Here is a 16575-nt window from a genome sequence, read left to right on the forward strand (position 1 = left end):
AACTTTGAAATCCTCTGCTCGAGATGTTCAATAACTACACATTTGGAGGAGCAGCGATTGCCAATGCGGCTCTGCTCATTTCACTGTTATGTCACTGCAGGGAGCATTACAGTTATTGCAAATGCACATCCAATGTGTTCTGTCACAGAGCTTCTGAACTCACTGTGCACATTATCTCACATTAACCACCACCAAACTGCCCTGACACAGTTCAGAGCAATGCTGCCTCAGAGCGACAGGGACAAATGAGTGTACGACTCCAGAAGATGTTTTCTCACTTTGTTGTGCATATGCAATAATAGAGACAACTCAATCCGACTCTTAGAAAACAACAAACAAAAAGAAAAAAACTTAAACTATGTTCGGTTTTGTTTTGCACATTTTCTCAACCTATGAAGATCTATTTCTAGTTTTGCCACAGAATATTTTGTATTAAAAGAAAAGCAGGCTAAAAATTGCAGCCGGCGTGGGAAACAGAAAAATAGCTGTCATACTTGAATGGAAAACAATCCTGGTGATAAATCACTGTGATGTTCTGACCTTGTGATTTGCGCCTTCTCCTAAGACCGGACTCTGCTGACTCTGAGTCAGACGACGCAGATTGATGAGTCACAGATGAACCGATTAAACTTCTCTTCTAGCTGAAGTCCACCTTGTTCCTCCTCCTCCTCCTCTCCATCTCAAAAACCAATCCCCTCATATATGCTCCCCTTGCTGAACTTTCAGTGCTGTTCAGCAAATCTCACACTCTCTCCTCTAATCCGCCACCTCCAGTTTCTCAAAACATGATCCCCAGTTCTCATATTTCTCATCCTCTGCTTTTCCTCTTATCTCACTCTTTTTACCTCCTATAACTGTTGTTTCGGAACAATTATGCGCTGGCTACGAGCGATCCTTGAAAGGTCACAGCATAAGTCTTAGAAAACAGAGCACAAATCTCGATCAGAACAACAGTTACAACCATAAACTATTTTTCATATTTATTGGTTAATCTGTCACGTACACCTACTCATAATTTACCATAATGGCATTTTAAAATCACCTAATCGACAGCTAACGTGATCTAGTTATCGAACGGACAGCTTTTTGATAAATGCCTTCAAAGTTAATTTTCTTTTGATCAACTAAAGGTGGCTTTTTACACTCTTAAACACGTGCATTTTGCTTCCAAAGGTATTAGACTTTCTAATTTTTAAAGTGGTCTTGAGCAATAGCTCTCCAGGATTTCCCATCCTTGTACCTGACCATTTTCTGAGGAATTTCCTTTTTTTTTTGGGTAAGCCACTTAATACTGACCTATGAACTATTAAAGTATAAAAAGGCACCTAACTGAGGATACTGGGATAAACCAGTATTTGTGTCAAACAACTTAGCAAAGAACCAATGTTAAATTGTGTCTTTAGGCGCGTTATTACCATAAACCTTTTTGCAAAAACACATCATTTGTTACCATTTTTTTTTAAATCTAAAATCAACAAACAATCCAAAAGTTAACAGGTCTGATTTTTTGCACAAGAAATTGAGCTATTCCCAAAGAGATATTAATGCAAAGCTTGGCACACGTCTTTAAAAAAGAATGAAATACAATTTGAAAAAACAAACAAACATCTATCTACAGCAGATGAACACAATCAAGTATGTCTCTAAAAACAGGAAAAAATTTCAGCAAAGATGTGACTCATCATCTTTGCTGGATTTATGGCCCCTCACTTGATCCATCTACTGTTTACTCATCAAAAATGGTCTCGGGCTGTCAAGAAGCTTGACTTCTTTAGGAAGGGAAACAGAAAAAAATGGCTGAGAAGTGCCAAACTACAAATATCTGGACTGAAAAATCAGTGGCAACAGGTATTAATGGCAGTTTTTTTTTCCACTTTGGTTCAAATCATTGTCAGTGGAAGGTCTGACAATAAAAGGAATGGAAGGTCAGAAGCCATGTGTGACCATGTGTAGCCTTTATAGCCATCTGTAAAACATAAGGCAGATCGAACCATGGTTAGGGACTGGATTTCAGCCAGTGGTGTCAGAATCGATGGATGCAGCCAAGTATCATCAGATCAGTGCTATCTATCTAAGTGGCAACAGCTTAAGTTTCAAACACGATAATGATCCCAAACACACTGCTAATGCAGGAAAAGCATATCTGGGTAGAAGAAAAAACTGATAATGGAACACTATCAGTCATGGATTGGCCTCCTCAGAACCCAGACCTCATTATTTAAAGATTGTGGGATCATCTTGATAGAGAACGGAACAAAAGGCAGCCAACTAACTTCCTAAGAAGAGTTTTGAGTGTCCTTCAAGAAGCCTAGAGAACTATTCCTGAAGACTACTTGAAAGAAAAATGCAAAGGCAGATTTATATAATGTGTGCTCAATAGTCACTTGAACAGCTACTCTGATAGCATCATAAGATGGTCTTTAGTGAAATTTGCATTAAACATACTTCAAAGATGTTGCATTGGTCAGCGCACACTGCATGCTTGCAGATGTAAGTCACATTGTAACAGTTTTGTCCTTCTCTCTGAATTTTGCTCGAGGTCACCTTTTGTCATCAAAGCTCTGAACTGGCAGTCTTTGTTTAGAGGCTTTTACGAGGTTTATCTCACAGTTATCAGTGTTATTGTCAGACAGCAGCCCTGCGCTAGACTGGCAGCCTATTCAGGGTGTACTCAACCTTTCACCCTATGACAGCTGGGATAGGTTCCAGGTACCCCGTGACCTTGAACTGGCTGTCAGCTGTTAATAAAAGGTATTATGCAGCAGCCTGTGGTTGTGTACTTTGTCCTTCATCACCTGGTCACTCACCTGATCCAACAGTAATGGCAGGTTGATATCAAACATAATGGAGATGATCTACGTTGCTGTCAGTCGCCAGTGACTGCCTATGGCCTCCTCCTTACTTTTGCACCTCTCCCTCTCTGCTCTGTCAGGGGGAAATACTGCTCTGCATCCATATTATTCTCTCTCCCACACTGGTCCATAATGATGCTGACATTTAACACAATACAGTGGTGTTATTCCAGCTGCAGTGCACAAGGTCAGCTCATTAGAGGACATAATTGATGTGGGGTGCAACCTGCCACTAATACAGATCTGGGTCAGCCAACATGAATGACAATTTAACAACAATAAGGACTCAACACAAACGAGGGACCTTGAATGTCATTCAGTAGCCACGTGAATACTCTAAACTCTGTCACGCAAAATGATTTGTTGACATTTCAGCGAGAGAAACGTTTAACTCCGGGTCGTTTCAGGTCAAAAGTGCAAAATCTCAGAACAAGATTGGCTAGGGAGCAGATTGAGAAATGAAATGGCCACAATCACGTCAACACAACACCTCCCCCCCCTCAAAAAAAAAACAACCATTATAGCTGAAGCCAGAAGCGAAATTGTTCAACAATGACTTTTCAGGATGCTTTCAGGACCAAAGTAATTTCCAGGGTAATTTGGAAATAAAACACATCAAAACGGAAGATGAGAAGTCACACCATTCGCTCAACATGTCCAATAACTAACATCAGGTAGTAAAAGTGAAGGCCAACTCTGATATACGAGTCACTGACCTAACGTGCTCCTCCTCTCCTCCCCTCTCATTCATTCATCTCAGCTCTTACCCGTCCTCCCACTCCTTCCCACACTCATCTGCTCGTCCACAGTCATTCTAATTCATCCCATCGTCTCTTTACCTCTTCTCATTTCATCCGCTCTGGTCTGTCCAATTTTCATTCTGCCACCCACTCTCCTCCTCACTTGTCTCTGCTGCCTTCCCCCCCCCCCCCCCCCCCCCCTTATTACTCTTAGTGTGCCAACTGCTCAAGCTGTTGTCTGTTCAGCACTATATTCTTTTGTGTATTTGATCTCATAGCCTTTCATGTCAAAACTTAACTACCTGCATCTGTTTCTCCGCCCCTGTTGATATACATTTATAAGACATGTAATACATACCTCTCTGCACCAGCATAGTGACCTCGCTGCCTCTGGGACATTTGCTCAGCAGGTCCACCACCTGGTTGTGACTCATATTTTGGACATTTCTTTTGTTGACCTCCATCAGAATATCTCCCTCCTTTAGGCCACGGCACCGCGGATAGTCCACTATTTGCTTGACCCGCTGACCCCCCCCTGTCAGGCTGTCAGCAATGGTGAAGCCAAAACCTTTGTCTCCCTTCTCCATGTGGATAGTGATGAGCTCGGGCTGGGTGGCTATGGACGAGGCCAAGGTGACCACATCGCTGGTGTAGCCGTGTGAGCCGTTAGACGCCACCTCGGCTGACGGGCTGTGCGGCCGTGGCTCACGCAAGCCGTTAATGGGTCCTGCCTGGTTGGAAGGTGGGTCAAACGTTTCCTGTCCATTGACAATGATAGGCTCTTTGTCCAAAATTGCGACCGAGGTCACCAGGCTAGTGTTGGGGTCATCAGGGTCAAAGGGCAGCGGGTACCCACGACATAAAGACAGATCGACCATGGAGCCGATTGGGATGGATTGGAAGATCTTCACAACCTGAGCATGGGTGTAGCCCAGCACAATGGTGTCATTCACACTGACTATGACATCACCTGCACAAAGAAAGATCACAATATTGGTAATGTTGCTGTTTACAGTTAAAACCCCTACCAGGCCAGATTCACATTACACTGTTAGTGATATCTGGCATTAATCACAGCTGTGTGGCGGTTAGACTCAAAGAATAAAGAGATGGATTCAGGAAACGACAACACAACGTCTTTAAAAAGAAAACAGTGCCCTCTGTGGATGGTGGTCATGTACTGCACCTGTCTCCATCTTGCCATCCAAAGCTGCAGGCCCATCCAGCACTAGACTTTTGATCTGTAGAAACTCATCTGGCTCGTCTCCTCCAACCACAGTAAAACCGAAGCCGCGGCAGCTTTTCTTCAGCTTTGTGTTGATAAAGGTTCCTTTCAGCTCTGCTGGGTTTCTTGTAAAGAAAGGTTTCCCCCCTGCAGAGTGGGGCAGAAACAACTCTTGTATCCATCCGCATAACATACATCACAGAATACGAATAACTTTTAGGTGGCATGTTGGGAATTTTGTCCTTCAGATTCAGAAGTCACATGAATTTACTGCAGTTAAATATGTGATGAAAAGGCACAGTTGTAATTTTTAGTGGAAATTAAAACAAAAATTAATGTTTTTGAAATTACTTTCCTGTTTTCACTCAAACAACACTACTGGTCAAATCACACCCACTTCTCCAGTTGGTATTGAAATTTACACGATGCATCTTTCATCATGTCTCGGTGTAAAATCATTTTAAAACATGTATTCTGAATGAATATGCCCCTAATGTTACTGCAGAATTTTCCTAAAAGTGTTGCATTTATTAGGTTGCTTTGCTCTCACAGCTCTGTTCAGTTAATCCCAAACCAACTTGATGGGTTTTAAAACTGGACACTGTGTTCGTCTGGCATCCTTTGAATCCTACTTTTTTATTATTTTCTTTGGTTTGTATTTGTTTGCAATATACAGTATGCCTTTTTGTAGTACTACTTCCCATCTCACAATAATGCATTGACGGTCGAGGTACACATTTTTCTTCAATGCTTTGTATAATAACAGAAGTTGGGAAATTGGCAAGATTTCTTAATCCCCGACAAAGGAGCTGTTTTCTCAGAAACTGACTGTTCTATGAAATGTACCATTTAAGGCTATTAGGTGGACTGCACAGTATTTTGTACAGAATGTAGTTTTGGGACTCTTAAGAGTGCATAATGAAAAAAAAAGTAGTAAAAGGCTATTTCTCAGCCAAAGCTAAAAATTCCCTCGACAAAGACACGAAATCAGTTCCAGAAGGCTTTCTGGATTGGTTTATGATCATATTTTTTCAGTTTGTTTTTCTGAAGATTGTGTGAAAAGTCCAATTTTGCTCTATTATAAACTGTATAGAATCCTTCCAAAGATTCGTGGATTCACATCAAGATCCAAATGGACTCCAAAAATGACCTCCTGAGTAACGCCACCCACAAACAGACAAAGAAAAAGCAAGCTGAAACAACTCCTTTGAAAAAACAAATAGTAATAATATATAAAGTCTATAAACATAATGATTTACGTTTGACTCCTGTAGGGACAGGAGGTAGAGCTGGTGGGACCTGTGGGTCCCTGTAGGTCTCCAGATGGTTTGGTGCGTAGTTTGCCAGTGGAGCTGCTGCAGAGGAGTGCTCCTCTATCCACTCTGCACAGACACATTTGTATCCAAACGTTAATCCACACACGCGCGACACAGAGGTGTATTTACATGCCACACATGCACACAGAAACACTTAACAGCAAAATACACACAAACACGGAGCTGAAAGGAAGTACTATTCATACTTATCTGTACTTCTACTAGTGTTTTTTTGTCGTGTATATCATACTGTTGATCTCAGCAAATGTTATGCAGCAAAATTATATCCGTTGTTGCAAAAGCGTCATATTACAAACACTTTACACAGTCTGAGTGTTAGTACTGTTAAAACAAATGAAAACAATTAATAGAAATGGATGTTTTTACTCTATTATTCTTTGACTTACATCATGCAAACTGTGAAATGCAGTTAACACATTTTGTGGGTTGTGGAGCGTGTGAAGAGTAATGTTTTCATGCAGTCAGCGGCACTTTTAAAAATATGCTGAGTTACTTATGAGTGAGTCACTTCTGTTCTCCGATGTTCTTATGGACGTACAGGCAGCTTTCAGTGACGCCAACTTTAAATCACGGCAGTTGTGTCTGTGTTGCGTTGCCATTAGACTGTCTGCCACTGTATTGAATTTTTTGCGTACCTTGAACAACAGTGACTTAAACTGAGTTGATCATATCTGAGTTTGAATGAAACGTCTGAGATGAAAAAAAAAAGAAGAGATACTGGAACCAATCGAATTTGCTTGTGGATTGGCACAGCTAAGAAATAAGAATAGAGCATATGGCTATAAAGGCAGAATACTGTTGCATTAGTATAGCAAGCAGGCCAGTTCATTTGCTGCTAATATACTGTGTTTCAATGCATTTTATTACTGTTAGTGCATCATCGTGAGCCCTTATCCTCATGCATGTATCTTTGCCTCACCTCTTTCAGTCTTTTCACCCTCGACTGCCAACTCAAAGTTTTTGAATCTCTAAAGTAAACATCATTCTTGCCTTTTCATGGTAATGCAGGATAAATGATCAAATACAAAATGGCACTTATGACTATAAATCACATAAATTAAAACCTAAACATCAAAGACAACCCCTGGCTTGGGCCAGTTCTACTTTTGTGAAACGTCCTTATGAGAATCCATTTTTAATCCTTTGGATTTCAGTTACAATAATATATATTTATATTGCCCCCCCCCCCCCCCCCCCCCCCATTTTCATTAAGTAAGTCAAATTAATTCAGAGACAAGAAGTCTGGCCAAAGCCCTGGATAGTAGTGGACAAACTATAAGGACATGACACTGACAGACATGAAGAAAGAAAGAAATGGTGCCGTGCCAGGGCAGGAAACGAACCTCGAATATACCGCTCACCTTCTGGAGGCTGCGGCTGTTGCTGCTGCTCAAGGATTTTTCGACGCCGCGCCTCCACCACCGGGTTCTCATATTGAGTCTTCCTGTTTATATGACTGAGACAGAGGGCGAGAGGGAGAGAGAACAAGATAATAACTTGGAGACTGATTAGTCTCAGATTCACTTAGGCAGAGAAGAGATTTGTAAAAGGGTGTTTCATCTGGAGAAACCCCGTTTGTCTTTGCAAGCTGCCAATAAGGAGATTCACTTACTCTACATAGTACACCCCATACACCGGGTCATCTATCCTCTCCCATCCTGGAGGCAGCTCTGAAATAGAGAAGGTACACAGCACTGAAGACAAAAATTACATTTTAGCAGAGCTCAGTGGGATAGTTTGGTTTGAGTAACACAGTCTTTCAGTCCCACAGTTATAGGAGTAAAACTATTTCCCTAGAAAGGACACGCTACCTTTATCCCAACGATGGATTTTAACATACATGCCAAAAGGGGATGAAATTGTAGTTTTGGTTTTGTCCTGCTGAGCACTGAAAAACACTTTTCATCGTCCATGTTAAAACTTCAGCTTTATTACCAGGGGTGCTCATAAGTGGTCGCAGGTGCAAATTCGCTGTCAAAATAAAAGACGCGCACCAGATAAGAAGTTGTAACGCGCATTTGCGTACATAAGATTTTCTGGAGGAGGACAGACATTTGTTTTCGAACTCTTAAAGATGTCGAAGAAGCAAGCTCCTTTAAGCAGTTACTTTGGTGTTCCTCCACCTCCAAAGAAATGTCAGAAGGAGTCCGAACTGCAAAAGAAGCGCGTATTCTTGGAAAAGTGGTTGCAGGAGGTGAGCTGGCTTCAAACAAATGATGAACGCACAGAGACGTGGTGCAGAATATGCTGTGAAAATCCGCAAACGCGCATTGCAACTTCTTATCTGGTGCGCGTCTTTTATTTTGACAGCGAATGCGCACCTGCGGACCACTTATGTGCGCCCCTGTTTATTACTTTTTGTAAAACTGTGCTTGGAGCACAAACTCTTCTCTTTTCCCTTTACATCGTAAGGATTTCAATACATGGGTACCAGTAATAAAGTATTATTAAATAACAAGCTGGATATCTCTCCAGCTGCCTGTAACCAATTTTACTATCCTCAATATGGCCAAAACACAATAACTGAGAAAATAACACCAAACAGCTTCAAACAAGACCGCAAAGGCATGTGGCTACAAATGCAGTCTGACCATTTAATAAATAACTGAAAAGCATGATGCAGTTATTTTGCTAAGTATTACCATACATTACATCACTACCTCTGTGAACACACCCCTACACATTGTACACAGACCTAACCACATTTCATGACCACGCGCCTATTAAACTGACATGTTCCCATTAAGATGTTGGCATCTCAGATCTCCTATCTCGCTGTATTTGATTTCAGACAAAGACATTACCTCCTTGTGTTCCTGTGGGCTTCTCTGAAGTCCAGTAAACACTTTTATAAGAGTCTAGATTTCACAATCAATAATCACAGACCGTCTGCATCTGAGCAGCCTGGAATAATAAAGGCTCGAAGCCAGACACTCAGAGTCGTGTTTAAAACTGAGCTTGCGTTCCATTGCATGGCTGTTTGTGTTACTTGCAAATGGGATGAGAATCAGCAGCTGAGCAATTTGCCTGCTTGCGAGAAAACTCTGAGTGCATATATGTACCTGTGTCCCCAGTGAAACCTCAGTATGACGTATTACAAATGGTACTAGTGCACTTAGGGCTAATAACTCTTCTTGTTCATGCAGTAAAATATCATGTTTTATTGCATCCGATGCAGATTACATGATTCAGATCTCCTAAAACAAACGACAATCTTAGGAAAAAATTCAGGATCAACAATAGCATACAGTATATTTCACTGTAATGCATGTGATGGATAAATACTGTGGTTTCATTACAAGCCGAAAGCCTAGAGAGATATATCTAGATAGAAGAGCAAGAAATATAAAACCAACAGCCAAAAATCGACATGTACTAAGATGCAAGTTATGATGGTTCACTGGACGGATTTATTTGCTATCCTTGAACTGACACCATCTTCACTGCACTATTCTCACGTGGGTGAAGTCAGACATTACACAGGCTTTGTAGTTTGGAGCGGGAAGATTAAAGATTGAACATCCATTCTGATGAGTCTGGCATTTGTATTCTTACTAATAGCTCTGCTTGATAATGTTGTGAGATATTCGAGAAAAAAAACCCCACAGAATCCAGTAGAATATGGTCATCATCCCTCGGCACCCATGAGATGAAAATATAACTTTGCATTAGAGCAGGGGTGTCCAACTCCAGTCCTCGAGAGCTACTGTCCTGCACCAGATGCATCCTTGTTCCGACACACCTGTATCAAATGAATAGCTTGTTATCAGGCCGTTGCCAAACTTGATGGCATGCTGAAGAGGTAATCCAACCATGTGATTTAGCTGTGTTGGAGCAGGGATGCATCTAAAAGCTGCAGGACAGTAGCTCTCGAGGACTGGAGTTGCACACCCCTGCACTAGAGCGTCATGCATGTTTGTTTGTTTTTTAAAAACAACTCATTTAAACCCTTGCAGCTACCTTTGCTCTAAACTAAATTAATATATCTTCCTTACAGAATTCAGGGCCTTGGATTTCAAACCGATGCCCAATTAAATTTCCTCTTTGAGATGATCAGTTTTGAATGGCATCTTTGAAATAATATAATTTTAATATAGCAAAATATCCTCCATAAATCCTCCAAAAACCTTACCTAGATCACTCTCCAGGTCTTCTGTATGTATCCCTTCTTCTCCAAGGACAAAGCAGGATGAAACAAAGAAGAGAAAATGAAGAGAGAAAAAAAAGGGGATGATAGCAGATGGAAGGTGGATCAAGGATGCAGGAATCCAAAGCAAATAAGGAATGACGTGACCAGTCAGAGAAAGACAAAGGAAAAGCCCTTAGAAAAAGACAGTCTTGGGATATAACAACATCTCAAAATACCCTGAGAAATCTAGTGAGACTTGGGGTGCCATTCTAGATTTCACCACTTGATGGGGCAATTATGCAATTTGTGTTGGGAGTGAGCTGTAAACAAAGTGTCATTTGGAATTAATAAAATGTTTTTTTCTGTTTATTTGAAAATTATATGTCAGGTTTTGATGACAGTAGAGCTAACAACAAGACAAACGTAGCACATTCCAATTTCTAACAAATCTTTCAATCAAAACCAAATGAACGTACTAAAAACAGCACCAGAAATTAACAACAGCATCACCAAATAAACAAGAGGAGCCTCACTTCTGAGACTCCGAGCATCCCCTGCTGTTCCTGAACCACTACACAGGAGTGTGGATGAACGCTTTGATTTGATAAATGAGGAATAGAAGCTTACCATCATCGTCACACTCTTCCAGCGGTCTGGAGGCTCTGTCTCTACACCGAGGATCCAGCCATGATGTGGTCTTTGTATTGTGGCTGAGAGGAAGCAAACAAGAGAACCGAATAATTCAACACAGGCCGTCAGACTGACATATAAAAGCACAGCAGGGGGACACGAATGCATCAGTGAGAATTAGGAAAAACACGTCAGCAAGTTTACAGCGGACAGAAGGTGTGCTGCAAACACAAATGAAAAGAACAGAGAGGCACAGCAAGGAAATAAACAGTAAGCGACCTGACTTTTCCCTCAATTGTTAAACAAGAACATTCTGTAATTCAGTGATAGCAGAAATGAACATACAAGCTCTGAAAATACACAGCCATGTCCTGGTGTTGTGCCTTTGCCGTGCTGCAGAGAGGACAGAGAGGTGGAGGTAGTCAGGTGATCAGGATGTGATCTCCTTTTGAGATCGGGACATGCAGGGATTAACAGGAAAGCAGTAGCACCCAGGGGGCTGGGCAGGTTGGCTGGGAAGGCCTAAAAACCAAATCAAGTGGGAAGACAAGCAACTGGACGAACAAAAGGGATAATAGTGCAGGTAAAATGCAGAAAACACCGACTACAGCGTGAGCCATGGCCAAAAAAAATGTATAAACAGGCGGCGTCGAGAGTCTGTTGATACATACTCTATGAAGTAAAGTTCCCCGTTCTCAGTATAGGCCATCTCCCAGTTTTCAGGCAGTGGTCCCAGCGGGTCTTCTGGAGAGACCTGTGGTTCTGCAAGGGTTTGCTGCCCGCTTTCTGCGGTAGAGGTGGCCGCATTGTTCAGACCACAGGATAGAGCATTGTCACGTGCAGGGTACGGCCGGAGAATGCCGCTGCGGCTCTCATCCTGGTCGTTAGGGTTACCTGCGCACAGCAAAGGAGAGGGAAAGAGACTACGTACTAAGGATCCTGGGTGACGTAACAACAACACAGCACAACAACAGAAAACAAACAAAATAATAATCACATTTAATGCATGCAGGAAAGGAAGAGATTAAAAAAAGCCAACATGCTCAGTCTTTATTCTCTTTAGACCACATCAGGCAACTCTAGCCACACTAAAGTGCTAGCACTTCTCCCTTCTTCTGCTTGGTTCCCGCCCATTTCTAGTGTATTGAAAAGGGTCACAGGAATATGCTAATTTCCTCAGCAACTGTCTCTCAAACTCACTTTGACCCCCACCCGTTTTACCTCTCTGCCCACAGGCCTTTTTCTCCTAAAGCTAGTCAATCCCAACCCCCATTCCCATTCCTTCCCCAATTTTGGCCAAATATCCTCCACCACTTCCGTGGGCTTTTCAGGGTTGATCAAATGCAAATTCAACACTTTGGCAGCCTAGCAGGGGGACACAGAGAGGGCATAGTTTCACAGGATCAAGTAAAAAAAAAAAAAAGACACCATGTCTTGCACTCAAAACAGGATAAACCCCCTCAGAAGAAAGAAAATCGTGAAAAACTTTGGCTCATTCTTTAGTTTTTTTTGTTTAGGAATTAGTTTATAACGGCAGCTAATCTCTTGACATATGCTGAGAATCAGCAGGCATAAACATGATTTCAATCAGCCAAGGGACAAATATTCAGAATTGGTATGTGAGTAAATGTTAGGGGCAATTTAGTGAGAAAGCTTTAAAAAATAATGTAGTTATTGAAACCAGAGCAAGGTGGTGCCAAGGAGAAAATTCTGAACACTGAGTGCCGTTTGTAATCTAAACCTTCCCCCACTACACCCCTCCTCACAGGCAGATGGCAGTGTTTGGAGGCTCACAGAAAAGGAATCAGCATCACAAAGACATGATGTAACCGCCAGACACCCATCACCGTACAGCAGAGGAGAGGATAATAAACATACACACATTATCTCTTTCCTTCTGTGTTCCTAATCTTGGGCACATACATGTTTACCGAGACACACTTAAACAAACATCCAGTGGAGAAGAAGCAAAGCACACGCGGGGAATGCTACACATACGGAAACCAAGAAAGCTGGATTTCCAAACTTTGGGATCAGCAGCGTTGCCCTCACCTGTAAAACTGTTGTTCATTTCCGTGGCCTGGTCGTCATCGTCGTCGTCAGCAGGCACTACGCGGGCGTTTTGCATGTCATTGTAGGACTTGGTGCGTGTTGGGGTGGACTGATGGGAGCCTGCATCACTGAGAATCACTGTCCCAATGATGGGCTGCCTTGGCGGCTTGGGGGTCCCATAATAGTTACCTAGGCAACAAGGAGGACATTAGTATGCTTGAGAGAGACGCAGAAGGAGGGAGAGCGAGAAACAGAGAAAGGAAGACGGGGATAAAAATGAAAGAGTTGGGGACAGGAAGATAAGCAGGAAGAGCATCTATGAAACCTAATCTTACGCTAGGAGGAAAAGACATAAACCTGGACCACAATGTGACTAGAAATTGCAGAAATAAGAATCTGGTTGGAAAGCTAAAAGATTTTAGTTTGGATTTGAGGCTTTAAAGCATAGCGATCAAAACTGTGGACCAGCTCAGCACACAGCTTGTTTTAGTCACTTTTTAGCTCCAAAAACTTGTTTTGGGGAAGCGGGAATCAATATTACATCCTTGAGTATGTTTTTAGTATTGTGTGACAAGCTACTTAGTGTTTAATTGTCAAAGATTAAGCAAAATCTAACACAAACAAAGAAACAGCTTGTTCAATATAACGCTGGTCTGATCACAAGGTCTGGGTTTTGTGGGAAACTGAGTCCTCAAAGTACTCTTTAAGTTAGTATATAATGTATATGCTGTATAGTGTTATGTACACCACATAATGCCAGTGTGAACTCAATAGCCATACATTCAATCAGTTAACTACTCTGCAGTTGAAACTGGCCTGGGGAACCAGTTAGCGCAGCTTGGCATTAGAAAAGAAAAACAACTAAACTAGCTCCGTCCATGGGTTACAATTTTTTTTTTTTTTTAAAATCCCCCACCTACAAGCCCATCTGAGATGTAAAAGAAGAAAAAAAAAGCAACTGACCATAAACAAGAACCACTTCCACCTATTACCAGAAGCAGTGAATTATTGCTTGCCTGCCTGATAAAAATATACTCATTGTCTTTCTTGCAAAACTCAATAAATCAATACAGTATGTTACACCCCACAGCCAGTTTGATGAGCTTTGACTTAAGTCTGGAAGCAGGGAGAAAAGGGTAACCTGCCCGATCCAGAAACAAACTGCAATTCTGAATCCCCCCCCCCCCCCCCCCTTATGCTAAGCTACCCATGTGGATTCTATAGCTTTACATTTTCATGCATGTGACCCGTATGACTCTTCTATCTTTAAACTTAAAAGGAAGATAAGAACATCTGGCAGATGGTCAAGCCATCATTTAAATTTGGTTATATCCTCTTCCTTCATTTCAACTCTTCCACTAAAATCAAATTTAAAAAAAAGTGGCATTTTCTAAAGTTATTTCTATAGTTATATTTAGAGATATTTGAACATCTCAAACAGATTTTGCTGAGAATCAATCATCCAATCTTCATCTACTAGCGTGGCTGGCCACAGCCTCCTGTGGATAGGTATTTGACATTGTCTGCGTGAAAGGAAGAAATGTGCCAACACACAGCAGAGTCGGGGCCAAGCAGATTAATGTCGTAACATTGCCTCCCAACCAAGCCCATGCACATACACACACACACAAATCTGTGTGCATAACACACTGCCTTGTGAACAAGCACGCACGCGCCCGCAACAACGCACACAAACACACAGGTTTGTGTTAGTATGAGACTTAGCGCTGCACAGCACCGTCCTAATCAGAGTGAGAGGGCCAGATGTGGAGTGACCTGCTGTCTCCTGATGCATCTCCTCCCATCATGCACTGTATAATCAGAATCAAGTGAATGCATGCTTTTGTAGCCTGCCTACATGTAGGAAACACTGTGATGGCTGCTACGCTCATTGTATCTGTGGAGAATGAGGACACCTGCGCAATCATGAGTCACATGAAGTGCCGGTTATGATCATTATCATCATCATCACCCTCCTCCTCCTCACCTTCATATGTTCCTATTTCCAGTAGCGTGCCACTCTCCTCAAGTTCTAGGAACTCCTCCACAGACAGGAAATTGTAATCCACCCCTGGGACCTCTCCGTCTCTAGGGGGGCGGGTTGTACCTAGGGGTAGGAAAAAAAACGAAATAGTTTAATAATAAGCTGCTGAAGTCAACCCTTATCTTTAGGATAGAATGACAGTACAATAAGACTTTTCCTCCTTGCGCAACATGTTCAATATACTTCTCTCTCTCAACTGAAAAATCTGTCATTAATGTTAGAAATGCAGCCAGCGCTGCAAGATTCATTCAGCTTTTTGAGATGATGACCAGCCACAGCAAAGTCTTCTGAAATGAAGAGGGTGTGATTGTAATTCAGAGCCATCACTGGCAGCGCAGTGTCTGTTGAGTGGCTGTGAATATTACGTCAGGAAATTAAATCAAGGCTTTGCATCTTGAGCCATCGCTCCGTCTCATGGGAAAGTGCTGCTCGCTAAGATGAAAAAAGGTCACCTTTAGCAATACACCAGTCCTGATAGTGTTATCAATCTCTCAATTTCTTCATGGTGAGTTTGAAATTGTAAAATGGACTGACATAATACTATTAGAGTCGTTTTGCCGAAGGGATCCTAACTAAATTATTATCGATTGTTAAAGCATGCATGCTCACTGCTTGGAAGCTACACTGCATTTTGAGGTGCCGTTCGGTTTAACCGTAATACAACAAATGCCTTTTAATTTGAGACAAAATAAAGCTGGAGCTTATACCTGAAAGTCAGTATATTTGACATAATTCTGAAAGAAATGCTCATTAGAAGTCTGATCATTGTCTTTCTTGCTGGCCCAACTGCCCTGAGCCTGATCTCCTGTTGGAGTTAATGATTAGCGGTTTGCTGTGTTTTACTTTGTATTGAGAACACTTTATAGGAGGAAGCTGACACCAGACAATGGAGGCATGCCTGGTGTGTCTTTGTGTCTTTGACTTTATTGAAGGGAGATGAGATGACGTGCCAGATGGTTGATGGAAGTTGCAACCCATCTGTGATCAGTACAGGAGCATTTACATACACACGGGAGGTACTGCAAAACCCGTCTTACACAAGAGACTTGAATGTAACACACAACCCTTGCACCAGTGTGAAACACTGCAGGCCACATTCAGTTGAACCTCACTGAATTAAGCAGGAGTTCAAACCTGAAAAGAAATCGCTATCTTATAACACAACTAAAGCTATCAGTATAATCCTTCAGAACTGCTTGTTGGATGGTTGAATAGTTTCAGATTAATTAACACTAAAAACAAACTGAATATTCAATCTGATAATGCACTCTCTACTAACATTACTACTTACATTTAATCAAGACTGGACATATAATATAGGTGTATGGGCAAAAATACAAATGTTAATTTCTGTCGTCAGGGGATGACTGAATTGCTTTTGAGTTGACGGGTGCAGTAATTGTGCTTCTCACATAGTTTAAAGTCACTGTTCTAGTCGAGCGCGGAGTACAAAAAGACTCTTTCATGTTTATTTTCCTCAGCCCATGCAGTATGCAAGCACACAGCCTATCCCTCAAGGTACATCCAGCCCACAAATACCCTGTAATAAACAAGTCTTTACCAAGC

General features: G+C 41.8%; 1 protein-coding gene across 16 annotated transcripts in view; it reads right to left on the reverse strand.

Moving 5' to 3' along the window:
- The window catches only part of LOC146494604 (membrane-associated guanylate kinase, WW and PDZ domain-containing protein 1-like), a 100570-nt gene that overhangs the window by 22019 nt on the left and 61976 nt on the right, over positions 1-16575 (reverse strand). For 5 of the 16 annotated variants that reach the window (XM_085144719.1, XM_085144714.1, XM_085144729.1 and 2 more), the window contains 11 exons: positions 14953-15072; positions 12966-13154; positions 11585-11852; positions 11259-11306; positions 10911-10993; positions 10287-10334; positions 7767-7824; positions 7498-7610; positions 6077-6199; positions 4779-4964; positions 3951-4562 (listed from right to left, as the gene is read on the reverse strand). In XM_085144719.1, the coding sequence (XP_085000845.1) occupies positions 3951-4562; positions 4779-4964; positions 6077-6199; positions 7498-7610; positions 7767-7824; positions 10287-10334; positions 10911-10993; positions 11259-11306; positions 11585-11852; positions 12966-13154; positions 14953-15072 (1848 nt within the window). The remainder of the gene's footprint in view (positions 1-3950; positions 4563-4778; positions 4965-6076; positions 6200-7497; positions 7611-7766; positions 7825-10286; positions 10335-10910; positions 10994-11258; positions 11307-11584; positions 11853-12965; positions 13155-14952; positions 15073-16575) is intronic. The other 11 variants (XM_085144717.1, XM_085144715.1, XM_085144718.1 and 8 more) reach the window with 11 other exon arrangements.

Source organism: Neolamprologus multifasciatus, chromosome 20 (assembly GCF_963576455.1).
Source record: "Neolamprologus multifasciatus chromosome 20, fNeoMul1.2, whole genome shotgun sequence".
Lineage (NCBI taxonomy): Eukaryota > Metazoa > Chordata > Actinopteri > Cichliformes > Cichlidae > Neolamprologus > Neolamprologus multifasciatus.